The following is a 27,649-nucleotide window of genomic DNA, read 5'->3' on the forward strand; positions in this document are numbered from 1 at the left end:
TTTGGACTTTCTTTTTGGATTTGGGGATATCTGTATTTACATATGCAGTGGGCCCTCAGTATCCGCAGGGGTTTGGCTCCAACCACATATTCTTTGGAATTTATATATTTTCAAAATATTTTCTATCCATGGATGCTTGAATACACGGATGAAGAATCTGTGGACATGGAGGGATAACTGTATGTAAAAGTAAAGGCAGTCCCCCTTGACATGAATGTCTAGTCATAACCAACTGCAGGGGCAGTTCTCATCTCCGTTACTAAGCTAAAGAGCCAGCATTGTCCGAGGGCTGCTCTGGTGGTCATGTAGCCAGCATGACTACACCAAACGCTGTTACCTTCCCACCAAAGTGGTACCTATCTACTTGCATTTGCCTGCTTTCAAACTGCTAGGTTGGCAGAAGCTGGGGCTAGTGACAGGAGCTCACCCCATCATGTGGCACCTGGGCCTCGATCTGCCAACCTTCTGATCTTACAATTGCCAGAACTGGCGTCTTAACCACTAAGGATCTTATCACAGGAGGCACTCACTGTGCTGAAATCGTGGCCCAAATGCTTCAGAAGCACGAAGGTGGGATCACTGGTGGGATCACCACTTTGACAATGGACGAACAGTGACATGTCTCAATGATGTTTTAGAAGCGTGACTGGTGATCCCACCTCCACGTTTCTGAAGTGTTGGGGCCACAACTGCAGCATGGTAAGTGCCTTGTGTGATAAGGGTCTAAGCCACTGCATATGTACATAATGAGACATGAGTGTTTCAGGCCTTCATTGGGTCAGGTCCTCCATATTTCTCGAACGCCTTCCATTTCGCGATGCCTTGCCCTCCTTTGCGGCGAAGGCATCTGGTCACCCTAGTCCCACCCAAATCCATGTCCCACCTGGCCAACTTACCTCTCCTGCTTATCGAGGGTCTCCAGGGGGCTTCCTCCTCCGGATGATGAGCTTCCTCCACCATCTGAGACCCCAAGATCTCTACTTGGGGGGTCTCCACATGGGCACTTTCCTGGGCGTAGAGATAAGACCCTCCACCATTGCCATCCTTATGAATCAGTGTGTCCCCTTGGAGCCTACCCTCTTCCGCTGGCTCTTCCTTCACAATCCCACCTGGGACATGATGGAGATGCTGATAGTGGTCTTCAGGAGGAACCAAACCCCCAACAGTTTGGGAAGAAGAGGAGGAAGAGGAGGAGGAAGCAGGGTGGGCACTGGGTTCACATTGGGGGCCATCCAGGTCGCTCCCCTCATTGACAGTCACCTGGGTCCAGGTGTAGCCTTCCTCCTCCTCCCCCTCTTCCTGCTCCTGGAGTTCTTGATCCGGATCCAGCTCTGGATCACTCTCTTCTTTGATCACCACTTGGCACCAAGGGGCAGCAGTGCCAGCTCCATTGCCCTTTGGGATGCTGCTGGTGGTGCTGGTGTTGGTCCTTCTCCCTCCTCGCCCCCCCGATGCCAACCTTGCCACCCCCGAGGATGGCATCCAGCTCATGGAAGAAGCGGCAGCGCTGCCTAGCGATGCCATCTGGCTGGAGCTTGGCTTGCTTGTAGCTCTTCTTGAGGTCCTTGCCCTTGGTGCGGCACTGGTCCTCGTCCCGGGAGTAGCCCCGCACGGCCATCCGCTCCGAGATCCATTGGTAGACGTCGGCGTTGCGGTGGCACCGGTTCAGCTGCGCCTGGATGCCCTCTTCCCCCCCAAAGGGATAGGAAATCCAAGGTCTCCCGGTGGCTCCAAGTGGCAGCCCTGGTCCGGGGTACTTTGGGACGCTCAGTGCTTGCAGCAGAAGCAGATGCAGCAGCAGATGCACCTTTGCAACCCAACAAAGATGGAGATGCAGAAGAAGAAGACATCCTGGAGGGTCCAGGGCTACCAGGTGCAATTGCGGGGTAAGCAAATCCGGGGTCCCCACCCCCCCCCCCTACCTCGCTTTAATTAGGAGCCCAGTGCATGCTGGGAAGGCTGCCCTTCCCATCCCTCCCCTCTCCCTCCTCCTGTTCCTGCTCCTCCTCCTGATGCTGCTGCTAAACCCAGCAGCAGACTCGCTGAGCGAGGCGGGTACCTCCGCGGTAACACGTAATCCGAGGTGGGGCTTTCCTCGCCCAGCCATTGGCTAAAACGCCCGTGGTATGCAAATGAACCCTCAACGTTCTGATTGAAACCTGATTGAAACCCGCTTTCTGTTGCAGGGCAAGCATGGGACTGAGAGAGAGAGAGAGGGGGAGACTTCCAGGCGGCTTTGTGTGCACTGCAGAAATCATCCGGTTTGACGCCGCTTTCACTGCCCTTGCTCAGTGCTAAGGAATTCTGGGAGCTGTAGTTTTGTGTGACATTTGGCCTTAGAATCATAGAAGAGTTGGAAGAGACCACAAGGGCTATCCAGTCCAATTTACTCCCTGCCATGCAGGAACTCTCAATCCAAGCATACCCTTCTTTGTCGGAGCGCTCTAGTGCCACAACAAACTATAGTTCCCATATGGACAAAGAAGTGTGTCAGCCTGCAGATGGCCCTCCCTACCATCTGAATTCAGACCAGAAAGAGAAAAATGCAGGCCCTATGACTAACATCTTCAAATTTCTTTCTCCTGTTTGCCTGATGAAGAAGCTTCAAAAGCTTGCAACATATAATTGTGTATGTTGGTTGGCCCCATTAAGGTATCATTGTTTGGATGTTATAGTTCCCAGGATTCCCTGGCACTGATTGAAGTCCACACCTGCAAAACTAACCCTGTTTGAGTTCGCTTCGTAGAAGGCGTATATGGAAGCAAATGAATTTTGTGTTTAGATTCCGGTCCCATTTCCAAGATATCTCATTATGTACACATATGCAAATATGGATATCCCAAAATCCAAAAACATAAAAATAAATCCAAAATCCCAAACACTTCTGAACCCCAAGCATTTTGGATAAGGGAGACTCAACCTATACAGTGGACCGTCCACATTTCACTGGGGTTTAGGGCACAAGATCCCTATGAAAGTGGGAAAACTACAAATTTAAAAAAATGACTTTTTAACCTGAGAGATCACCCCTCTAGAAATCTCTAGGTCCTCCAGGGCAACTCTGTGGTCAACATCTGCTGGAAATTGACCATAGAATTGCACTGGAGGACCTACAAATGCCTAGAGAAGTGTTCTCTAGATCCTCCAGCACAACTTTTGGTGGATGTTGTTGGAGGACCTAGAGATTCCTAGAGAAAACATATTTCTCAAATCTGCAAATAATCAAATCTGCAAAAGTGAAAGCTGTACTTTATTTTGGGGTTTTAATACTGATTTTTAGAATAACTATCAAGATCCTTCCTTGGAGGTTTTAAACAGAGGCTAGATGACGATCTGTAGGGGATGCTTTGATTGAGAGTTCCTGCATGGCAGGGGGTTGGACTGGATGGCCCTTGTCTCTTCCAACTCTGATTCTATGATCAAATCTGCCCCATAAACCAATGGTACTCAAACTTTTTACTCTTGGGGTCCACCTTTACATCTACATGTGGATGTCGTGCACCCCTCACTCGACGTAGTAAATACAAATATTTTGTTTATTTATTATATGTATTTTCATTCGAGATTCAAGCATTTTCATATATTAACATTTTGTAATGAAATAACATTGTTCAGATTAAAACAGTTTTATTGGAATAAATTCAATGTTTAATTCAAGGCATGCATAAATTTTGCACATTAAAAGGTTTGGGAAGAGGAGGAGGACCAAGGACTAGAGCCTCCAAATCTCTTGTCTCCTTTGAGCAACTCTCATATCCCAACTGCAGGTCCCATCATCCCACTGTTTGAGAACCACTGCAACAAATCATTTTGGGTTCTGGACTCTAGATTCTTTTAGTACAGGACAGATCGATTTTGTGAGTTAAGGGCTGCCTCTGCACTGCAGAAATAATCCGGTTTGACACCACTTTAACTGCCATGGCTCAGTGCTATGGAATTGCAGGAACTGTAGTTGCTTGTTCCCAGAATTCCATAGCTTTGAGCCATGACAGTTAAAGTGGTATCAAACTGGATTATTTATGCAGTTTGAAGGCAGCCAAGAATAGGAAAGACCAAAAGAACTTCTGACATCTACACTGGAATGGAGAGGCAGAAACTGAAAATGAGATGTTTGGTGTCCAGCAAGACCTTTGAATTTTCACATGGGTTCCTCCAAGGCCCTCTATCAAGACAAACAGGCTTTTCTTTGCATACATCTGGTTAAAGAAATTGAGATTTTAGGGCTTCAGAGGCTTCAGAGCCCTTTACCAATTAACAGAAAACAGAAGCTTTTTTGATCAGTGGAAGAGTCCATCCAGCAAAACCTGCTGCCTCAGCAGAGGAAGGAACAAAGGTCAGGGCCATAGTGAGTTAGCCAGATTTTTGGGAGGGGTACAATGAAGAGCAAAGGGTATATTCAATATATAATTTTAAGTACAATGTACAATGAGGAGCAAAGGGTATATTCACTGCCAGGGTACAACTGGAAAATAAAGTGTCCCCACTTTATTTTGCAACCCATCCCTGCTCCCTCCCTGATTTTCCGATCTGCTAAATCCCACCTAAACCCAAAATTCCAAGTACAGGTTGGGTATCCCTTATACAGAATCCCCAAATCCAAAGTACTCCAAAACCCAAAACTTTTCCATGGGTGGCTGAGATCATGACACCAATAGAAATGAAATCATATTCAGGGGTAGCCGTGTTGACCATTTGGTTTGTTGTTGTTGTGTGCTGTCAAGTACTTTCAAAGTCCTGCCTTAGGGTCGCCATAAACAGGATAGGACTTAAAGGAACACACAACAGCAGCAACCCATCTCCAAGATATTTCATGGTGTAGCTATAAGCAAACACTGATGTTCCAAAATCCAAAATCCCAAACCCTTCTGGTCCTAGGTATTTCAAATAAGGGAGATTCAACCTGTATCCTGAGACCCACGTGGCGTAGTGGTTTCAGTCTTGGACTATGATTCTGGGAATACCATGAAACTCACTGGGTGCCCTTGGGCAAGTCATACTCTCTCAGCCTCAGGGGAAGGCAATGGCAAACCCCTTCTGAAGAAACTTGCCAAGAAAACCTCATTGTAGATTCACCATAAGTCAGAAATGACTTGAAGGTATACACAACAGCAGCAACCCACCCCCAAAATATCTCATTATGTGAGTCAGTGTGGCTTAGTGGCGTGAGTGTTGGACTAGGGCTCTGGGAGAACAGGGTTGAACTCCCAGCTCAGAGGTAACCTTGGGTGAGTCACACTCTCTCAACCTCAGAGGGCAACAATCGCACACACACACACACCCCGAAGAAACATGCCAAGAAAAGCCCATGATAGGGTTGCCAATAAGTAGGATAGAACTTTGAAGGATCAGACAACTGCTGCAACCCATCTCCAAGATATCTCATGGCTTCAGTTCGAATCCCAGCTTGGCCATGAAACGCCAAAACACACTGCAGAGATAATCCAGTCTGAGACCACTTAAACTGCCTGTGCTCCGTGTAGGACTTGAAGGCACACAACACACACAACCTGTCTCACCTACCTCCTGGACGTATTAAAACAAATGACAGTACTTGTCCATAGAGTAACCATACTTGCCCAGAGAGAATAATAGGAGAATAATTGTCCATAGAGAATATAGAGGCTGAGTTGCTAAAACGTTCAGCACCAAGAAAGGAATCCAAAAACGATTCTCTATGCTGTAGACTAGTCTATGGCCAAGTATTCCTCTATAATTCTCTATGGATAAGCATTCTCCAATGATTCCCTGTGGGCAAGTGTTCTCCAATGATTCCCTGTGGGCAAGTGTTCTCTAACGATTCCCTATGGGCAAGTATTCTTTAATGATTCCCTATGGGCAAGTATTCCCAATGATCCTCTATGGACAAGTATGGTTTCCCTATGGGCAAGCACTGTCACTTTGCTTTTAGCAGCTCCCCTCGCCTCCCAGTCTCCTGAAACCTTCTGGATCCCCACCAAGGTCCTAAACACTCTGCAGAAACAATCCAGTTTGAGGCCGGTTTAACTGGCCGGACTCAATGGTAGGGAATGCTGGGGACTGTACAGTATAGTCTTGAGAGACCTCTAGCCTTCTCTGTCCTGGTGCCACAAGAAACTACAACTCCCAGGATTCCCTAGCACTGAGCCAGGGCAGTCAAAGCGGTCTCAAACTGGATTATTTCTGCAGGGCGTTTGGAGACCCAAGTGGGGAAAGAAAGACTGTCTTCCAAGCTTATGTCCCCCTTACCAGGCCTTCCCCAATCCTCTCTGGCACTGGTCCATACTCCATGCAGGAGAAGATCTCGCAGACTGCCTTCCCAGCTGCTGAACCAGCCATAGCAGCCCTGACAGCTGCAGCTCTCCAGCCTCCCCTAAAACCCTCCCCTCCAAGCCACTTCCGGCCTCCCATCCACCATAGAGACCAAACAGGAGAGAAGGGCTCAGGCAGTCAGCCTAGCCTTTGTGGCTGTTGTTGTCGTTCCTGTTGTGTGCTTATTATATTGCCTGTTGTTGTTGTTACTGTGGGTTGTTGACCCTATCATGGGGTTTTCTTAGGGGTTTGCCATTGCCTTCCTCTGAGGCTGAGAGAGTGTGACTTGCCCAACAATCTGCTTGCATGTTATCACACTACACTCTTATAACACTGCTATTCCATTTTGGCTGCATCCACACTGGAGAAATAACCCGGTTTGGCATTGCTTTAACTGCCCTGGCTCAAGGCTATGGGATTCTGGGAGTTGGAGTTTGTTGTGGGCCCATGAAAGGTTCATGAAACCTCATCTGGGGCTGAACCAGAGTTCCACAACTTGACTCTTATATTGATTCCTTAAATCTTGGCTTTCCAGGTGCATTGGCCAAGATGGCTGAGGCTTCTGGGAGCTGAAGTCCAAACATGATCTGGAGCAGTGGTCTCCAAACTGTGCCCTTCAAGAGATTTTGGACTTCACTTCCCAGAAGCATCAGCCATCTTGGCCAATAGTCTGGGATTCCAAAATCCCTTAAAAAGCACAGTTTGAGGACCACTGAGGAGGAATCAGTGCATGATCTTGGTTCTCTTCCCTCCAGCTTTGCTCTAAACCAGTGGTCCTCAAACTGTGCCTTTTAAGAGATTTTGGAGTACAGCTCCCAGAATGTCAGACTATTGGCCAACATGGCTGAGGCTTCTGGGAACTGAAGTCCAGAATCAAGGGCACAGTTTGGGGCCCACTGCCCTAAACTTAGGTCCAGATTAACCGGAAGTGTGATGTACCTCTTTCACTTTCCTATCTCTATAGTCGTTCTTTATAGAATCTTCCATTATCCTGAATGGGGATCATAGAGATAGGAAGGCTTTCCTAGAGCGGCTGAGAGATCCCAACTTCCGGTCCCGTTTCCCTGTAAACTAAAGAGGAGCAAAAGAGAAGAAGGATAACGACGTCTTTAAAGCATCGCAGAGAGAAACCAGGTAAAGATTAAGGAAGACTGAAATACAGAAGCAGAAGCAGAAGGAGAAACTGTGGTAGATATTGTTTTATAATGTTTTATAATGAAAGGGGTTGGAGATAAAGAATGGTTTATTATATTCGTTTAAGATAGTTATGGATCTAACAGGGGCTCGAGGCGACCTACAAATTAAATCAAACTCAGAACATCAGGCAACAGAGGCCCAAAACACACTGCAGAAAGTGCTTTAACTGCCTAAGGAATCCTGGGAATTGTAGTTTACAGCGGCCCCAGAGCTCTCCCACAGAGAAGGCTAAATGTCTCGCAAAACTACAGTTCCCAGAGCTCCCTAGCATTGAGCCAGGGCAGGTAAAGCGGTCTCAAACTGGATTATTTCTGTAGTGTGTTTTGGTCCAGAGTCACAGGCTGCATCAGCATGGCCAAAATAATGCAGTTTGACACCACTTTAACTGCCATGATCCCTTTGGAATCCTGGGATTTGTAGTTTGTTGTGGCACCAGAGCCCTCTGACATAGAAGGCTCGCAAAACTGCAAATCCCAGAATTCCATAGTGTTGAGCCATGGCAGTTAGAGTGCTGCCAAACTGCTTAATTTCTCCAGGGCAGACAAAGTCAGAGTTTTCTGTCCTGTGGCAATGAGTTTTAGAGGCTTTCCTTCATCTTGGGCCCTTGTTCTTAACCCTTGCTTTCATTTTGTAACATCTGCAGGGTTGCACCAGCAGCACCAGCATGGCGTCCATATCAGACAAGTCCCTGTTATCAGCTGAGCTTCAGGAGGAGGAAGAGGAGGAGTTCCAGCGTCTTTTGCTCCAGGTGTGCTGTGGTTGAGTCCTCTTTTTGTATTGGAAATGCGTGTGCCAGGCCCTCTGGAACAGAGCATTGGGTCAAATTAGACCAGGACTAGGCAGCTTGAGGCCTACCTCTTATTGCTATACCAGTGGTTCCCAAACTTTTGTCCTCCAGTTGTTTGGACTTCAATTCCCAGAATTCTTGACTGTTGGTCAAGTTGGCTGGGGCTTCTGGGAACTGAAGTCCAAAACAACTGGACAACCAGTTTGGGTAGCACTGTGATAGACTTTAACTTTTTTCTGCCCCGGCTAGTATAGCTAGTGGTGAAGGATTATGGGAGTTGCAGTCCAGAAACATCTGGATGACCACAAGCTATTTATGCCAGGACTGGAGTAAAGCAGAAGAGGTACAAGACCAGGCAGTGAATATACACAATGTATTTTTATAAAGATGTCATGGAAAGGCATTTTACAGTGTGCCTGGCTATTAGGCTGTTAGAAGCTTCTAAAATTCAGCTCATTTGGAATATATGACTTAAAATAATTTAGCTGTTCTGTGTCTCGCTAAATAATCTATTTTGTTCTGTTTAATTTTATAAGCCACTTTAAGAGCTTTTTTCTAAAAAAAGTGGGATAAAAATAAAAAGTTGTAACATATCACTTGTGTGCATAAGGCAGCCTAGTTTTAACAATACAGATCCATTGCTTATATGTTACCTTTTACTTGAGGGCCACTGCAAATAAGTCCCTGAGGATGCCTCTGTCCACTTTGTTTAGAAAGTTCTCAGAATATACACTCGTCCTGGTTATGGAGAGCAGAATATGTGTGGACTATCTAGTTCAGGGATGTGACAATGCCCTCCTAGATTTTGGACTGCAACCTCCAGCATTCCTTAGCTATTTGCTGGCTTGGGCAGCTGGGCATTGCAGTCCAGCACCATCTGAAGGGCTATGCAGTTCCCACCTTGGTTTAGTTCCAGCCAGAATAGAGTTAGGTTCCTTAGGACTGGAGCATGGCTTTGGCATGGCTTTTGGACTCTTAGGACGCATGCATCCTTTAAACAGCATACCTCCAAAGTGACCCGAAGCAGCTTTATTTTGGCCTGTCTGTATGGGCCCTTAGTTTCAATGACAATTTAATTGGAGCAATATCCCATATTAGTTCTGACAACTTGGTTAAGACTGAGTCATACAATTATCCAATCTCTCTGTCCCTAGGCAACCCAGAAAATCCAGAGCTCACTGCCTTCTCAGGCAGAGTCCAAGCCCATTCGTCCACTCCCAGGTAAAGTGTTTTGAATATGGAATTTGTGACAACTACTCAGTGACATGAAGGAATGCTGGAAAGTTTCAGGGTACCTGAGGCAGTGACTTAGATCAGCTTTCCCCATATCTGAGTTTTTCAGATGTGTTGGGCTACAGCCCCCATCATCTCCATATATCATGCATATTAAAACATACAAAAGCAAACACTCTAATAAGTAGCCTCCCTGAACACATGTACCTATTAAAAGCCTCCTTGAAGAGAATTTCAAAGGATGGGAGCAGATACTGAGAAGGCTCTGTCTTGTGTCCTCACCAAGTAAGCCTGTGATGGTGATAGGACTGAGAGAAAGCCTTCCCCTGAAGATCTTAGAGTTCTAGGAGGTTTATATGGGAAGATACAGTCTGATCTGAGCCATATAAGACTTTATAGGTTATAACCAGCACTTTGAATTGTGCCTGGAAATGAACTGGTAACTAGTGAAGTTGTCTTTAAAAGGAAATTATATGCTCCCAATAACTGGCCCCAGTCAGCAGTCTGGCTGCAGCATTCTGAACCCACTGTGGTTTCTGAACAGTTTCCAAAGCATGACTCATTTTCCCTTCGTGACTATAAGAATTGAGCAATAGGTTAATAACAGAGGATACTTCATTCCCCCAGTCTGTCCACAGCCTTCATACCTTTTCCCAGCCTCAAACTACAAAGCAAAAGCAAAATGTACCAAACAGCTGCATCTACACTGCAAATTAATGCATCTTGACACAGCTTTAACTGCCATGGCTCAATGCTATGGAATTCTGGGATTTGTAGTTTTGTGGGATATTTAACCCCCTATCAGAGAGCTCTGGTGCCACAATAAACTACAAGTCCCAGCATTCCATAGGATGGAGCCATGGCAGTTAAAGTGGTGTCAAAAACTGCATTAATTCTGCAGTATGGCAATAGTCAACATCACTAATGCAAGCTAAAGCTTTTGTGCCAACTCATTACAGGCCCAACTCATTACAAGAGGCAAGAAACAAGCAGTGGAGAGCCTTCCAGTTGGGGCTGTGTATGATTTTGTACCAGATGAGAGCGCACACAGCCCATCCTAACCTTGCCTCTTTTTTCCTTTCCAGGATTCTGTCTTAAAACCCGCACAGTTTCTGGTGATAAAGTATTCGTCAATGTCTGCAAGTCCCCTCACATTCCTCCACCTCCTGATCTGAGCAATGAAGAACTGACCTGCCTCATTGAATCTGAAGCTGCTTCCAACTTCCGCATCCCCATGAGCCTGGGAGAGCCTCATGCAGAAGTGGACAAAAGTGAGTGTTCAGCTCATTGGTAGGGAGATAACTGGTTAGCAATGAGAAGTGCTGCTCAGGCTAAAGAATTAAGTCTAGGACTGTGGTTATATAGAAACCAATCAAAATCATTGTAAATACATAAGCAAAAGGCCAAAGAATACAAAAGGTATAATAGCAATTATTCAAGTGAACAGTATTTACAGCCAAAATGAAAAACAGCTACACGAGAATTCAAAAACGTAGAACTGAATGGAACGCCACATCTTAACAACAAAAACAAGAAAAGATATATGAAGCATTGCCATAGAAAAATGAAGATGCTGAGAACATTACATTAGAACATAATGAGATAAAGGAAGTCAGTACAGGTTTGATTCTCCCTTATCCAGAATTTCAAAATCCAAAATACTCAAAAAATTAAAACTCTTTTCATGGGTGGCTGAGATAGTGACACCTTTGCTTTCAGATGGTTCAATGTGCACAGACTTGGTTTCGTGCACAAAATTATCTAAAGTCTAAGAGTATTTCCCCACTGAGATGGAATAATGTGAAGTTGTTGCTCTATAGCTTTTAAATCATTTTTGATGTATGATGACCCTAAGGTAAACCTATTACAGGAGTTTCTTGGCAAGATTTGTTCAGAGGAGATGTGCCTTTGCCTTCATCTGAGGCTGAGAGAGTGTCACTTACCAAAAGTTAGCTAGTGGGTTTCTGTGAGGAACTGAAGTCATAGCTCAATGCTGAAACCACCACATGCTGGTTTTTCATCTCAGTTTACCTATTCAAAAACAGCCATAATATCCAGGACAATTGATTTGGCTTGGGTGCTTTAGGAATATATGCCTCTTCCTAACACCTCTTTTCTTACCTCCAGGTGGTAATGGCTGCACTGCTTACGATGTCAGCATCAGCACCAGCTTTTTCAACAAGATGGAGGTGAGCATCTTGTTTAACAGTAGTTTTTCAGTCCCTAAATTTGCTATACCACCAGGGCCAGCATTTGTATCAGGATAGCACAGGGAGGAACACCTGGGTATATTTTGCTGCTCAGAAAGTAGGAAAGATATTGGAATGAAGGTACTTCCAACAGCAGGAAAGATGGACAAGTAATAACTATTAGGGTGCCTAGTTTTTTGTGGGTTTTTCGGGCTATGTGGCCATGTTCTAGAAGAGTTTATTCCTGACGTTTCGCCAGCATCTGTGGCTAGCATCTTCAGAGAATGCTGTTAGGGTGCCCTCGATCCCTTATTGTGCACCAGTAGTAGTTAGTGTCTCCCATGTCAGTGGTGTAGTGAATCTGTTACGAGTTTGTCTGAACTTTAGGAAAATTAACAAAGGTGCTGAATCTTTTGGGGGATATGTTGCAACAGAATGCTTCTTTTAAGAATCTATGCTAATACTTGTAGCAGATTCACAGCCCGCCAATATGGATACCATCAGCCACATGGGTAGAGGTTTTCATCCACCTTCTCAGTCCAAATTAAGAAGAGCCCGTAACATCTTACATGTGCATGCACATGCTATTGCATGAGGAATGCTTTGTTGTTGTTTTTGTGTGCCCTCAACTTGTTTCTGACTTATGGTAACCCTAAAATGAACCTATCACAGAGATTTGTTTGGCAAGATTTGTTCAGAGGGAAATTGCTTTTGCTTTCCTCTGAGGCCAAGAGAATGTGACTTGCCTAGGATTACTCAGTGGGTTTCCATGGCTGAGTGGGGATTTGAACCCTATCCAGTCCTCAAGCCACTACATCACACTGGCTCACTGCAGTGTAGTCCCATTCATGAATTACACGATCCCACCACATGGGTCTTTTTAATTAGTTATTTATTAGCTACATTTTTATTCTCCTTTTCTTTAATTAGTCCAAGGCAGCATACGTGATTCTTCTTCTCCTCTCCTTATACTCAACAACCCTGTGGGATATTTCAGGCTGACAGGGAAGGATTGGCCCAGGGTCTCCCAAAGTACTTTCATAACTTAGTGGAGGTTAGAACCTGCCTTTCCCAAGTTCCAGTACAATACTTTCACATTTCAGGCAGATTAATTGGTTCTTTTTGATGCCCATTTGGGACCAGTCATGCACCTAAGAACTGTTTTATGTTGTGTCAGATCTGTATGATATTAGGGAATGCTCCTGTGAGACCAACTCAAAGAGTACCAGATAGAGTGCAATCTTCCCAGTGCTCCACACTTCTTCGTCCGGTGATAAATAAGGCCACAAAAGGGACAGTGGTGGTAGTGGAAGAGACTGACTGAAATTGAAGCCAGAGAAGTGTAGTGAGTGATGGGCCAAAGGAGATTTTGTAGGCTTTCAACTGTTACTGTGTTAGCTGCTGTGATGGTTTGGGGATCTGCTTGGAATTTCCTTTTGGCCTGAAGAAGAAACAAACAACAATGATCCTGTCCCCAGGTTTTTAAAATATAAAATCCAACTGTTGTTTGGAATTGCCTCTGTCTCTATAATTTATGCATTGTTCCCCATTCTCCTAATGTGGAATGAGAGAATTCCTAGGCAAAAGTCAGAGATTCCTACTCCCTCAGATTTTTTTTTTTTAAAATGAGGATGCTGGAAATGGCAAATGAGATTTCTTGCATGTAAAGTGCATGCTCTGCCATTGAGCTGTGACCCCCCTCATTACCTCTACACTTTACATTTTGATGTGGGTGATAATTCATTATGCACTCTCTTTTTATCAGAGCTGGGGAACTTGTTGCCCTCCAGATGTTGTTGGACTATAGCTCCCATCAGCCCTAACTGGCATGGCCAGCCATTATAGGATCCAGTAACATCTGGACACTGCACAGTCCTCATTCTTGAGATAAGGAGTAGTGGTGATGTTATTATGTAACCATACATGAGTATATATATCTCCTTAGATTGTACCTCAGAGAAGCAGCTCTTCAGATTTCTCTGTTCTCTCTCATCTTCAAGGGCAACCAATTCCTCAAAGAGTTTTTCATCACTGTCGCATTAGAAGGACTGTCTGAGAAATACAAGATGGATCTCAGCTACCAAGGTATGAGGAGTCAGCCTTGCTCCTGGAAGGCAGGTGATCTCTCATAAAGGCAACTCTCTAACTGAGTGCCAGGGAAACACCTTTGGATCCCCCCTATACCTGTGGGCTTGATCATAGTTTGGGGCCTCTGCAACCCAATCTAATGATGCTTTTTGTTTCTACTTTCAGAATGGCTAATTCTGAAGAACAGAAAGTTTATGGGCTCCATATCAGAGCAGACCATCCGCACCAAATCCAAACCTGTCATCCAGGAAGTGGACAGCAGGTGCATCTTCTGTGTGTGTGTGTGTGCTGCATCCTTTAATTTGATTCCCCATCTTGGATTAGAAATGTTGAATTTTAAAATTCTTGTTGGTCCCCTTTCATGTATGATATCTGTTGCTGCATCCACACTGAAGAAATAATCCAGTTTGACACCACTTGAACAGCCATGGCTCAATGCTATGGAATTCTGGGAATTATCGTTTGTTGTTATACCATGGCTCTCTGACAGAGATGGTTAAATGTCTCACAGAACTACAATTTCCATAATTCCATATCATTGAGCCTTAGCAGTAGTGATAAACTGGATTATTTCTGCCATGCAGGTGCAGCCCATGTATAAAATAAGGATAATGCACATCAATTCCTGAGACTTCTTTTGCAGAGGGTTCGTTTTGCTTCATCTCCCATTCATTGATCATTTCCTTGGAGGATGACATACAGTCTGATACATACCTACACCCCCACCCATCCCCAAATAGCTGCAAGGCCCAGCATTCATGGCTGTTGGCTATGTGGTAGTTGCAATACAGTGACATCTGGAGGGTTGTGTGATTATTACCTTAAGGAACAGAGGCTGAGTGGACATCTCCTAAATGCAAATTCTGGTATCATGTGTAATTTGAGACAAGGGGAAAACAAATCTGTGGGTGGAGACTTATGTCTTTTCAATTGCCCTTTTTGCCACAAAAATGTTCCCTCATTGACTGGAATGTCATTGCTTTGGATGGCTGGGTGCTCTGATTAAACAACGGAGTGATTTGGGCCCAAACTCAGTATGGATTTGAAGCAGAGCAACCTAACTGATCAGATGTTTTAACTGAGATCCAAAACACAATACAGTTTGAGGGCACTTTAACTGCCCTGGTTCAATGCTAGGGGATTCTGGGAACTGTAGTTTTGTGAAACATTTAGTTTTCTCTGTCAGAGAGCTCTATTGCCACAATAAACTACAATTCCCAGGATTCCCTAACACTGAGCCAGGGTAGTTAAATCAGTCTCAAACTGGATTATTTCTGCAATGTGTTTTGGATTTGAACCTTGTTTCCTAAGATGATGATGATAATAATAATAATAATAATAATAATAATAATAATAAATCATTTATTTGTAGCCCGCTTTTCCAGGGTAGATCAAAGTGGGTAACATGGTTGTATACAATATACAAATTGTAACAACAATCAATCAATATATCAATATAAAAACAATTAAAACAAGGTTAAAAAATACAAGCAAAACATACAGACTAGCTGACTCAAAAGTGCATGTGCACTGGGGAGATAACAGATGTTACAATGTCTGGGGAAAGGCTTGTTCGAAGAATAAGGTTTTTAACCTCTTCCTAAATTAGTCAAGGGAGGTGACTGAGCGGAGCTCGCCGGGAAGAGAGTTCCAGAGCTGCAGGGCAGAGATAGAATATGCCCTCTGAGCAGTTGCAGCATATTTTGTGTCTGGAACCCTCAACAGTTGCTTCCCGGCTGATCTGAGAGTGCGGGGCGGATTGTATGGGGAGAGGCGGTCCTCCAAGTACCCTGGGCCCAAGGCATTTAGGGCTTTATAGGTTATAACCAACACCTTGTATTGCGCCCAGAAGCAAATAGGCAGCCAATGTAGATCTTTCAAGACAGGTGTTATGTGGCTGGTCCTAGAGGATCCAGTGACCAGTCTTGCTGCCATGTTCTGAACCAGTTGTAGCTTCCGAGTATGGTACAAGGGTTGCCCCATGTAGAGCGCATTACAGAAATCCAACTGAGAGGTCACCAGAGCATGTACCCCTGTTTCAAGGTCCCCCTGGCCCAGGTAGGGTCGCAGTTGGTGTATCAGCCGAAGCTGATAACAGGTGCTCCTGACCGTCACATCCACCTGAGATGTAAGGTGGCGCGACGAGTCCAGAAGCACCCCAGACTGCGGACGGAGTCCTTCAAGGGGAGCGTGACCCCGTTCAGGACAGGTGGACAAATATCCTTTCCCGGGCCCGGGGAACCTATCACGAGCACTTTCGTTTTCTCTGGATTCAAACTGAGTCTGTTTTCCCTCATCCAGCCCATTACCAACTCCAGACAGGCATTTAGAGGAGAGATGCCATCCTTGGTCACTGCATCAGTCGGAGACACAGAGAAACATATTTGGGTGCCATCAGCGTACTGATAACACCTCGCCCCGTGTCTCCGGATGATCTCTCCCAGCGGTTTCATGTAAATATTGAATAGCATGGGGGACAGAATGGCTCCTTGAGGGACACCAGATGTAAGTGCCCTCTTATCAGAGCACATGTCCCCCAGCTGCACCATCTGGAATCTACCCGAGAGGTAGGAATGGAACCACTGGAGCGCAGTGCCCCCGATACCCAACTCCCTCAGGCGTTCCAGAAGGATACCATGTTCAATGGTATCGAAAGCCGCTGAGATGTCTAAGAGCACTAACAGGGACACGCTACCCCTGTGCATGCCCAGACGGAGATCATCGACCAGGGCAGTCTCAACTCCATAGCCCGTCTGGAAGCCGGTTTGAAATGGTGTGTGTCTTTTCTTTTTCTTGTAGTGAGGTCAAGGAGAAAACTAGTAACTTATGGCAATCTTCTGTGTCTGAAAGGTATGATTGGAGAAAACACTTAGAATGGTGAAGGGGTCAGGGAAAGTGTATGATAATGTTTCTGGATCAGGAAAACTAGTGTGCAATCACAAATAGATTAGACTGTTCCAAAGTAATTTACATGGGACTGCTTTTTAACACTTAGCAGAAACTGCAGTTAGTACCTTACAAGTGAAAACTACAACAGATTGTTGCAGCAGTGTTGCTTTTGAGGATTCCTGCCACTCCTTTCTATTTCCTTCCATTTCTTCTGTTCTCTGCCACACTCCTGAAACAGCAAGGCAGCATTCTGTTGTTATTGATCACAGTCATGTTTTGGGATTGTTTTTGGTTCTTCAGGGGATTCCCTCTTTTGCTTAGTGCTCCCCTTAAATACACTCATCCCTCCATATTTGTTGCTTTGATATTTGTGGATTTGGTTATTCACAGATTTGATTAATATGTTCCTCTCTAGGAATATTTTGGTCCTCCAGTGCAACTCTGGTTAGCTTTAACTAAATGTTGCATTGAAAGACCTAGAGATTCCTAGAGAAAATTCTCTTCTAGGCATTTGTAGCTCCTCCAGGTCAGTGTCTGTCGGACATTGACCACAGAGTTGCACTGGAAAACCTAGAGATTCCTAGAGAGGTGTGCTCTGAGATAAAAACATGGTGTTTTTGTTATTTGCAGTTTTTCCATATTCACGGGGGTCTTGTGCCCTTAACACTAGCGAATATGGAAGGACAAGTGTATTTAATACTTCTATAAACTGTGGGGCTTCCCCAGCCTGGTGTAAGTTCTGGCTTTATAAGCAACTAGATTTTCCTCCCAAAATAAATTAAACGGTATAGTACACAGCTTACAGTAGCATCAATTAGAATAAAATCCTGCACTTTTCCAGCTAAGCTTTATTGCACTGCTTACTGTAGACACACTAGTGCAACCCCCACATTGAAAGTTTTGTTTCTCTGGCCCTGCTTTACAATACTCCCATGCTGTTGCTGCTAAAAAAAATTGCTTCTTTGGCTTTCTAATTTGGGCGACTGGCAAATTTCTTTTTCTAACATGCCAAGGAATTGTACTGCTGACTACAATTGATTCGTTCTTGCCTGGAAACTTACTAGGGACCAGCCGCCAGTGGCTTGTGGACCAACACCAGTCCAGGGATCACCACTTAAAATGGCAGTGCGGTGAAACAAGTTGATTTCAATTGGCCTTTGGCAACTCTGGCCCAGATAGGACCAAATAGGACAGTTAGCCCTGTTATTAACTGTCTTGAGCAGCTGATTTGAAACAAAGCTTAGATCTCAGGTCAATTACTTAAATAACATTCTGTTAGAATAGAGTTGTAACTATATTCTGGCATGACCCTTAATCTGAAATAAATTGTCTGCTCCTGTTTTTAAGAATGGGCAGAACAGAACAGATTCCAGTGGAGGATGCTGAAAAGCATCTTCAAACTATGAAGACATGCTTTTTAGCAGTCTCTTTTCCCTTGATTACAAATCTGGTGATGGACACCAATCCAGGTAACTTTAGAAGGAAAAGTAAACAAAGTTCTGAAGTGTACTAAACCTGACTCTGGATGCCAGTTGCTGCTAGGGGACAACACTAAGAATAGGGCTGTTGTTCTTTTGTCTTGTTTGTGGGCTTCTAGCAGCCATCTGGGTGGCCGCTGGCAGATAGGATGCTGAATTAGATAGGTCCTTAGTGTGATCAGCAGAATCCTTTTTATGTTCTCATTTAAGTCTTTCTCTCTTATTCCACAGTTCTGCCACTGTTCCTGAATACACGATAGTTGCTGAGCCCTCTGTCAATCACCCTGACCATCTAGTAGCGAAAATCTGCCTCCCTAAAATGGTAATTTGGCAGAATATGGGTAATAGGAAGCTATCCTGGACATTCCTATCCCACAGATGGATGATGTCAAGATTCATTTTTATTTATTTTTCCTCCTGCCTTTCCAGACCTCAGTGAGATCCCTTGACCTGGACTTGGGTGAAGATCGAATTGTGTTAGAGGGACATCCCAGACTCTATCATTTGGACATCTTCATTCCCTACAGCATTGTTCCTGAAGAAAGTAGGGCTCAGTTCCACAGAGAGACCAAGGTGAGTGATCAAGGCAGTACACTCCTAAGTTAGTGCCCTCAGTTGATTTGGACTATAGAACCACATTATTCATGTAGTTATGATGGGTGGGGCTAATAGGAGTTGTAGTTGGACACATTTGGCAGTGTCTGGGCTGGTGAAGGCTGTATTTGTCAAGATTCATTCAGAGAACACACTCCTCCTTTCAAACCACACTACCCGTTTTCTACCCCAATAACTTGGAGCTTTAACTTCAGAAATTTTCCTTTTGCAAATATGTATCTTCAAGGTAAGATCTAAGTTATTGATACAACAGGGAAATTCTGAGATGCTTCAGGCCAATATAAGTTCATTCCATTACCTCTCAGTTGCAGAAAAACAACTTAGTACAGCACCCACACTAGTTAAATAGAGACTTATTCTGGGTACCTCCACAGCCACTGAAGTATTATCTAGTATCATCAAACATCTCATCCCAAATGCAGCTGCATCAGTAGAAAAGCATTTGTTAAAAGAACCCCAAAATGGAGTTATTCCTTTAAAAAAAATACAAGGAATACTTTGATTAATAATATAATTAAAGAATTAAAAGAGTGACAACTTTTTAACCACATGTATAAATGAGATGAGCACCTCTTGATGAAACGTGAAGATCCTATATCCAAAGGCTATAGACAGTAAAACTGAAGAGCATCACATTTTGCAGTGTTTGGGATGGTAGTTCTATTACTGCTTTGTGAATTTCCCTTCTCCAGACTAGTATTCTTTTTATTCCACGTTCCTCCATGGAGTTTGGAGTAACCTTGTTTTCACCTCACAACAGCTCTGAGAAGTAGGTTAGGTGAGAGTTGGCAACCAGTCTAAGGTCATCTGCTAGTCAACATTCTAGCTGAAAAGGGAATTTGTCTTTTGTTCTCCCTGATCCTAATCTGAATACTGCAACCAATACACTACATTGCTTTCAAATTTCCTTGCTTGTAACCAATAAAAGGTGAATCTAAATCCTGTAAACTATCCATTATTATGCAAGACATAACTGCAAACGGACAGCAAGTTGACTTTTTTCTGCTTGTACTTGAGCTTGATCAGCTTCTGCAACATCAACAATAAAATCCTACTCAGCAGATTGCAGCAGCAGGGAGTCCTCTAGGCTCAAATAACACATTTTTTTCTCCTTCCAGATCCTCACTGTCATAATGCCTGTCCAACGCCCATTACTGTTACCATGAGCTGCAAGGAGAAAAGCTGGAAGACACAGTGTTTTGTCAGTCCTGGGACTTAGATCCCACAGCCTCATGTGGGATAAGCAGAAGAGCAGAGATTCAGGAAGGATGTGGAGGATGGAACTGATTATCAGAACAATGGTGTTCGGCTTGTGAGGAAATAGACAAAAGGTGATAGTCTCTACAATGTACAGGTTCTGTACCCAAACACTTGCAATAAAGCTAGAGCTGGGGAAAGTTACCTTTGTTGCAACTGCAACTTGTGGAATCATCCTGATACTTAGGGATTCTGGCTGGGAAAGGAGTGATAATCCAAAAAAACCTAAAAACTTTTCCAGGCTCTAAATAATACATATTGGATGGGATCCAGAGCTTGCCTCCTTTTTCCTCCCACGAGTTCTGTTCTCAACTTCCCTTCCACCCACAACAGATGCTGTTCTTTCCTCTTTCTCTTTCTCAGCCCACATATACAATCTACTCATCTCCATTTGCTTCTGCAATCAGTTTATAACTCAAGAGTGAGCAACCTTTGCCCCTCTGGTTGTCCACAAACCAATACTGCTATCATGGCATACCATCAGCCAGGCTAGCTAGGATGGACAGGAAGTGGAGTTCAGCAATATCCACAGGGCCATAGTTTCCCTCCATCTGGGTTTAACTGCATTCTCTATGAGTTCAATTGAGGCTGCTTCTTCCATTTCATGGAGCTTGGCTTCATGCTTCCCACCCAGCACATGAAAATGCTTTCTGCCAAAGTCCAAATTTTGTGCAGAATAAGTCCCAAACTCCACAGATCCATGTCAGTCCAGGATTCTTCTTGTCAGAGGTTCTCAACACTCCAAAAACATGTTTGGGGGTTGTTTCCTGAATATTTTGAAATATTATTTCCATCCCTATGGAAAAGTTCTACTTTTTCTTTTCTTTTTGGGGGGGCTACAACTCACAGAAATACAACTACGGTAGTCATGCTACTGTGTGTGTTCTTGCACTGTGAGTCCAAAAAAGGAACTTTTCCATACTCTAGTACAATATACCAGAAATGAATTTCTAAACCAAAGGGTATTTTGGGACAGGCCTTCTCAAATGCCCTGGCCATTCTCCTTCTGAAAGGAACAGTCCATCCAAATAACCCTGCACTGTATTTCAGCCTGTATGTTTGTATTTTAAAGCCCAAGGCTATCTCAATATGTTTTGTTGCCTGAGGCACAGAACAAGTGATTTCACATGCTGAAGTCAGCTGGACTGGCAACAGGACCTTGTGTCAGCACTTGTTCTGGGGTAGATGCCACAGCTGAAGACAGCAATGCTAAGTTAATGCCATGCAGTGTAGCTTGTGCACACAGTTCTCTTTCAGGAGAGGTAAATGGCTGCAAATCAGCTACTTCCATTGCCAGCATCAGCTGCCTGAGAGTTGCCGGCCATCTATCTTTGACCATCAGTCTCTTCACACTTGAGTCCTTCCAAAAATTCTGCTAGACATCTCTCTGCCTTCATGTTCATTTCTATGTTTAACATTATGAAAGCATAAAACAGGCTTATGCCCCCCCCCCCAAAAAAAAGGTCCAAACTTTGCTAGTCCAATTTGACAAGTCTTGGCATCTTGACTAGCAGAGACTCTTTTAGGTCTTGATCTTTCTTAGTACAGATCTTTTTTATGGGGCTATGTGAGGACGTGAACTTGTCACCTCCGGCAAGCAAAGCATGCGCTATGCCACCGATCTTCCCTTCAATTTGAAAATCACAGGCTTCTTTTTTCTCACTTGCGTGCATGTGCCCACACACATACAAACAGAGGCGCCAAGTCTCCTTCCTCTGTTCCATTCTTTACCCATGCACCCCCCAGTCTGTACAGCCTGTTCCACAAGCACATGTCCATCACTGCCACCCCCGCCAGCACCCTCCCTCCATGCCTTCTGTCTTTTTCGTTTTTCTTCATACAACCTGTTCTGTCGCTCTCTCTTGCATCTACTTCGGCTGGAAGAGAGAAATGGAGTTAGCTCTAGGTATATGAAGTTGACTGCAGGATGCTTTGTCCTGCAAGGGCTCTGGTTGCAGGTTAGAGGGTGTGTGGTGAGGGCTGGGGCAGACATCTTTAGGTTAAGGAAGTGGTGGAAACTATGTGCCATCATGTGGTCCTTTGAGAAGACTGAGGAGTGACATGGTTGCACTCTGGACTGGCACAGAGAAGAGGGTGCAGGTTTGTTCTCTGTTGCCCCAATGGGTAGGACCAAGTCTTACGGTGTTAAGTTACAAGACGGTAGATTTCAGTTGAATATTAGGAGCAATTTCTTGAAGGTAAGAGTGATTTGGCAATGCAGCCAATTATCTAAAGAGGTGGTGGGGTCTCCTTCATTGAACATTGTCATAAAGAGGTTGGACAGATACCTACTGAGGATGATGGAGTTCTTGCATTGAGCGGTGGGCTAGACTCAGCGGGGTCCAACCCTTTGAATCTATGGCTGTATCTATGCTACAGAAATAATGTAGTTTGATGCCACATTAACTGTCATGGCTTCATCATGGAATCCTGGGATTTGTAATCTGGTGGGGACCTGAGCTCTCTTGACAGAGAAGTCTAAACATTTCACAAAACTACAAATCCCAAAATTCTATAGCATTGATCCATGGCAGTTTAAGCGGTGTCAAACTGCATTATTTCTTGAAGGTAAGAGTGGCTCAGCAACAGAACCAGTTATCTAAAGTGGTTGGGTCACTGTGGTCCTTGGAATATCTACTGACTTCTGAAGCCATTAGTCTCCAAGAAAACTGACCAACCCTCTACCTCACCAAATTTCTCCCTTCCAAACACTAAGACATGGCCTAAAATACTTTCATGCAGCTAAATAGTGCTGTGAGATGCATGCTGTAGAGCAGTGCTATTCAGAGTCGTCCATAGACCAGTGCTGGTTCCTGAGCCATCAGCTGCCTGTCCCTGGCACATTTCCTGCAGTGTATTCCAGGAAATAAAGTTGTAGCTAATGGATGCAAATAATGTGCCAGTCCCTGGCACAATTGGGAAAAGTACTAATTGCTGATCCCCCACACCAGACAGCTTGGCAAGCACTGATGGGCAGTTTAATTGCAGTGTTACTAATAAGTGATAGGTGGTGCTGTGTCCACTCTAAAGCAGGTAGTGTACTTACAGTCCTATACTAGAGTATTTTTTAGTTAAATAAAACTGTTCTTCAGACACATTGATCTGACTTCTTTAGAAATAATCTGATTAGGAGCACTCCAAAAAAGCAAAAACAAGACAAAACAAAAACACTCTTTTGAAAATGCTCCCAAAAAACTGATCAGGAGCGATGTGATGTCACTCTTAGGCCCCATTCACACTATGAAAATAATCCAGGATGAACCTGGGTTGAATCCTTGTTGTTCACACACATCCTGAATGCACTCAATGCACTTTTTTGGGAGGGAGGGGCTTTCTAGTAAACCACGTAACCCTGAAAGATCCGAATTGTCAGTAGTGTGAATAAGCTTCCAAATCAATTTAGAGCAATCTGTATTATTCTTTGGAAGGGAGGCAGCTCCATTTTAACCTGAAGCAATGGCATGTGTGAATAACTCTAGGGTTAAAATGACTTGAAGAGATGTTCAAACACAAAACAAAATGGGAACAACAAACCCAGTATGCATCAATGCGGTGATCTGCATCTTGGGACAAAAAAAATAAGTGTGAATGCTCCCATAATTGTGCAAAATGGCACTTGTCATGAGGTTTTATGGCCCACCAGAAGAGCTCATAATGTTGTGCCGCCTTCTGTGCTTGGGAGCATGCTCACCCCTGATTTAGGGGGATCTGTGGCTGAACTGGACGCATGGAATAATCTTGCTTTAAGAGAAAAAAGGAAGCTGCCTTGTACAGAATCAATACATTGGTTCATGCAGCCCAGTATTGTAAACGCTGATTGGCCATGGCTCTCCAGGATTTGTGGCAGGATTCTTTCCATCTCATCCTGGAAATCCCTGGTCTTTCTTGGTGATCTCCCATTAAGTACTAGGCAAGACTGACCTATCTTAGCTTCGTAAATTACATGAGATCATATGATGAGGCAGACCTCAGGATATAGAATCACAGAGTTGGAAGATACCTCAAGGGACATCAAGTCCAACCGCCTGCCATGAAGGAATGCACAAAGTACCCCCAGCAGATGGGCGTTCAGCCTCTGATTACAAACCTCCAAAGAAGGAGACTCCACCACTCTTGAAGGCAGCATATTCCACTGTTGAACAGCTCTTACTGTCAGGAAGTTCTTCCTAATGTTGAGGTTGAATTTCTTTTCCTGCAGTTTGAATCCACCACTCAAGGTCCTGTTCTCTGGAGCTGCAGTAAAAGAAAGTTGCTCCATCTTCAATATCCTATCCCTTCAAATATTTAAAAAGGGCTAGCATATCACTTCTTAGGCTTCTCTTCTCAAGGCTAAACTTCCTTCAGTTGTTCCTCATAGGGCATAATTTCCATTTTGGTCACAATGTCTGGACATGGTCCAGTTTGTCAATATCCTTTTTGAATTGACATGCCCAGAACAGAAAACAGTATTCTAGTTGAGGCCTGACCAAAGCAGAATTGAATGTTATTATTACTTCCCTCACTCTAGACACTATATTTCCATTGATGGATGAGACTTCTCCTGCTGAGTCCACAACTTACCAATTTTGCATGGAGAGTTGCAGAAGGGCCATTCCATTGGGCAGAATGAAGAGACTGCCTCAGGAAGAAGATGATGGAGGAGCACGAGCCACAGTTGCCCCCTCGGTTTCTCTCTTGTGGTGGTGACCTGTCTTAGGCAAACCAGTGGAATTTTCTGCCTTCAGGTCCAGTGATAGTTAAGAGAAATGCTGGCTGGATTATTCTGAGTGATGTTTTCTCTAATCCCAGTTTTCCTAACTTTTGGACTGCAAAATCCAGAATAGGAAGACCGAGCAAGATATGACTATGCTGGAACCATTTCCTTGAAGTGCTGATACTCCTGGCTATGATTCATGTTTCTCGTTTCCAGAAGAAGAGCCTGGATAATAGCCCTGTCATCCTCGCTCCATGCAGATGGGATCAGCACATGTGAACTTCCAAATATTGTTGGACTGCAGTTCCCATCCTCCCTCACCATTGACTAGCCTGGCTAACCTTCTGCTCACTCCTTGCCATATGGAATGCCAACTACATTTGGCACATTCTCCATCAAAGAGCCTCACTGGTGGGGACTGGTAGAAACCACTTGTTCCTCCCCTCCCACCTTATACTTAGAGACCCACCCCACCAGATGCTCTTTCTCTTGCCTTGCTCTTTCTCACTAAATCCCCTTCTCGGAGAGATTGAGCGGCGGCATAAACCGATCAATCCAATTCCTTTAAATGGAGAACCTACTATTCCAGCCCTTTGCTCTTTCCAAAGATCCCAGGATTCCTTGCCAAGTGGCAATTAGCAGATCGTTCTCAGCAGGGGAAAAGAAAACTCCCCGCAGTGTAAAATGTGTGGCTCTGTGTGCCTGCATGTGTGTGTGAGAGAGAATAAGATGCAAATATATTCAGAGTAGTTGTGGTGTCAGCAGAGGACAGAATGAGGGGGGAGCAGGTTCCCTGATATTATTCCAGCACTAAATCATCAACCTCCTGCCTTCCCTATTTGCTGTTTCGTGTGGATCAGTGTGTCATGCATGAGAAGAATATTACTTTGCCAGAAACCCATGCCCATTGGTGGTTTGTCATCTGTGCACAAGAATTCTTCATGTCCCTGCAATGGAGACATAGGACAGATACTGGTTTAAAAGCAAGAGATCCCAGACCCTTTAGAAAATCAGGAAATTGTCTCACTCCATGGTTAGGCAACCATTAGGGGAACATACACTGCCTTCCAGATTGTGGAACTCCTTGAAAGTTGCACCATTTTATTTTTCTAAATTGTTTAGTTTTTTTAAATTGAGTTTATTCTAAATCAGGACTACAGTTGGCTTTTCATATCCACAGATTCTGCATCCAAGGGTTCAACCACCCACCGCTTGAAAATATTTTTAAAATCATAATTATTCAAAACGCAAACCTTGATTTTGCCATTTTATGTAAGGGACATCATTTTACTACTTGATTGTATATATTGTTACTTGAGATCCACTGATTTTGATATCCACTGGGTCCTAGAACCAAATCCCAATGGACACCAAGGATCCACTGTATTTGTCCATCCACAGTTTGGAAAAAATTATTTTGGGGCCCACAAATCCCAGATTTTTCCAGTCAGCATGGCTGGGATTATAACTGCAGCCACTCACTCACAAACCACAAGGTTGTGAGTTCAATACCACCCAGGAACCCTGGGTCAATTCAGCCTGGCATCCTTCCATATGTCACTAAAATGAGTACCCAGCTTGTTGGGGGCAATTAGCTTACACGTTGTAAACTGCTTAGTATATCAGTAAGCAGTATATAAATGTACTTGTTACTACCTTCAATCGGGAAAGAAAGGTAATTGACAGTGAGTGGAAGTGACAGCACTCTAAACCACCAAATATTTTCATAAAGAGTGCAGAAGAATCTCCTAAAAGGTAGGGCCACTTAAAAAAAATCAGTGCTGAACATATCTGCAATTGGGGGAAAAACCTGTGAGGGATATTTCCAGACACAGTTGAAAATATGTATAAAAATACAGATACATAACATACACATTTCAAAACTAGATGTGCAATATGTTTTTTACAGCACTGAAAAGGTGAGCTGTTATCAAATGAAAGTTAGGGTTGCAAAATAATAATAAAAAGGCTGTTTAAATATTCTCAGCTCATAGACATCATTCCACCTCCTTGTCCTCAAGAGGACAGCAGGATATTTTCCCTCTTTGTTCAAGTGCATCACGGTTTGTACTTCATCCAGTCTGTGGCTGCTATCTGGAATTTCCTCTGCCAGGGAACTCACACAGTTTGTCTCCACTTCCAGGATCTTTAATCTACCCTTCCTGCTGGTTTCCAAAGTACTAGGAGAGCAACAGGAGGGATGGCAGAAGGAAGCTGCTGGTTGTGGGACTTGCCGGAATGGACCCTTCAAAATCCATCGGCCCTGAGAGATGTTCAATGTCCCTGGGTGCTTGTTTCATATCTGGAACTTGAAAAAGTGACTCCTTTGGCCTACAGCTTCTAGCACAGCTGGCTGGGGGATTCTGGGAGCTGTAGGCCAAAGGAGTCACATTTCCAAGCTCTGCTTGTATTCTAGTTTCGTAGTTCTTTGTATGGAGAAAGTTAAGGATGCAAGCTGTGTTGTTCCACCAGGGCCGGCTAGTGAGCACCACCTGTGTTCATTTAGACATCAGTGTTCTTATGCAGATTCCTAGACTCTCAAGATGCTTCGTAAGCAGACAATCCTAAATTTGATCTCTGATAACTCCATTTAAAAAATAATAATCTGGTAGTAAACGATAGGGAAAACTTCCCTCTGAGAGTCACCGCCAATCTGAGTTTAGGATTAACTAGCCATACTGCCTAGGACTGTGCAATGATGGACAATGGATCACTCTTGCCCAGATGTTCATCTTCACAATTCACTAACAGGGTCTTGTTGTGTTTCTATGGATTTGCAAAGTTACAAAATCTAGACTCTGACTCCCAGAATCCCTCCCAGCCAGCATGATCTGTGCTCTGCTTTTCAATCTGTAATCCTGGATTAATCATGATCATCAAGCACTGCAGCGATTGTACAGATTCATCAGACTAAACCAGAAATGGTTGTCTGCGT

At 44.1% G+C, this 27,649-nt stretch overlaps 2 protein-coding genes across 5 annotated transcripts in view; one reads left to right on the forward strand and one right to left on the reverse strand.

Annotated features, from left to right (window-relative positions):
* Positions 1 to 1,915, reverse strand: part of ALDH16A1 (aldehyde dehydrogenase 16 family member A1) — a 53,010-nt gene extending 51,095 nt beyond the window's left edge. The window contains 2 exon segments of the mRNA XM_042471076.1: positions 897 to 1,453; positions 1,455 to 1,915. Coding sequence (XP_042327010.1) covers positions 897 to 1,453; positions 1,455 to 1,618 — 721 coding nt within the window. The 5' untranslated portion in view covers positions 1,619 to 1,915.
* A 5,369-nt stretch (positions 1,916 to 7,284) lies between these two features.
* On the forward strand, positions 7,285 to 26,798 carry PIH1D1 (PIH1 domain containing 1). 4 transcript variants are annotated; one of them, XR_006104353.1, is made up of 12 exons: positions 7,285 to 7,422; positions 8,129 to 8,233; positions 9,427 to 9,493; positions 10,591 to 10,776; positions 11,633 to 11,694; positions 13,695 to 13,779; positions 13,948 to 14,044; positions 16,582 to 16,632; positions 18,381 to 18,471; positions 18,579 to 18,722; positions 19,883 to 20,095; positions 24,529 to 26,798. XR_006104353.1 is itself a non-coding variant. In XM_042471078.1 (11 exons), the coding sequence occupies exons 2-11, from the start codon at positions 8,150 to 8,152 to the stop codon at positions 19,928 to 19,930; spliced, it is 915 nt and encodes a 304-aa protein (XP_042327012.1). In that variant the 5' UTR covers positions 7,285 to 7,422; positions 8,129 to 8,149; the 3' UTR covers positions 19,931 to 20,165. The 4 variants fall into 4 exon arrangements, 3 of the variants coding, with proteins under 3 accessions (XP_042327012.1, XP_042327014.1, XP_042327013.1); XM_042471078.1 differs by lacking the exon at positions 24,529 to 26,798 and having other exon boundaries at positions 19,883 to 20,165; XM_042471079.1 differs by lacking the exon at positions 24,529 to 26,798 and having other exon boundaries at positions 7,326 to 7,476; positions 19,883 to 20,165.
* Positions 26,799 to 27,649: the final 851 nt, after the last annotated feature.

This window comes from Sceloporus undulatus, chromosome 6 (assembly GCF_019175285.1).
Source record: "Sceloporus undulatus isolate JIND9_A2432 ecotype Alabama chromosome 6, SceUnd_v1.1, whole genome shotgun sequence".
In the NCBI taxonomy this organism is placed as follows: Eukaryota; Metazoa; Chordata; class Lepidosauria; order Squamata; family Phrynosomatidae; genus Sceloporus; species Sceloporus undulatus.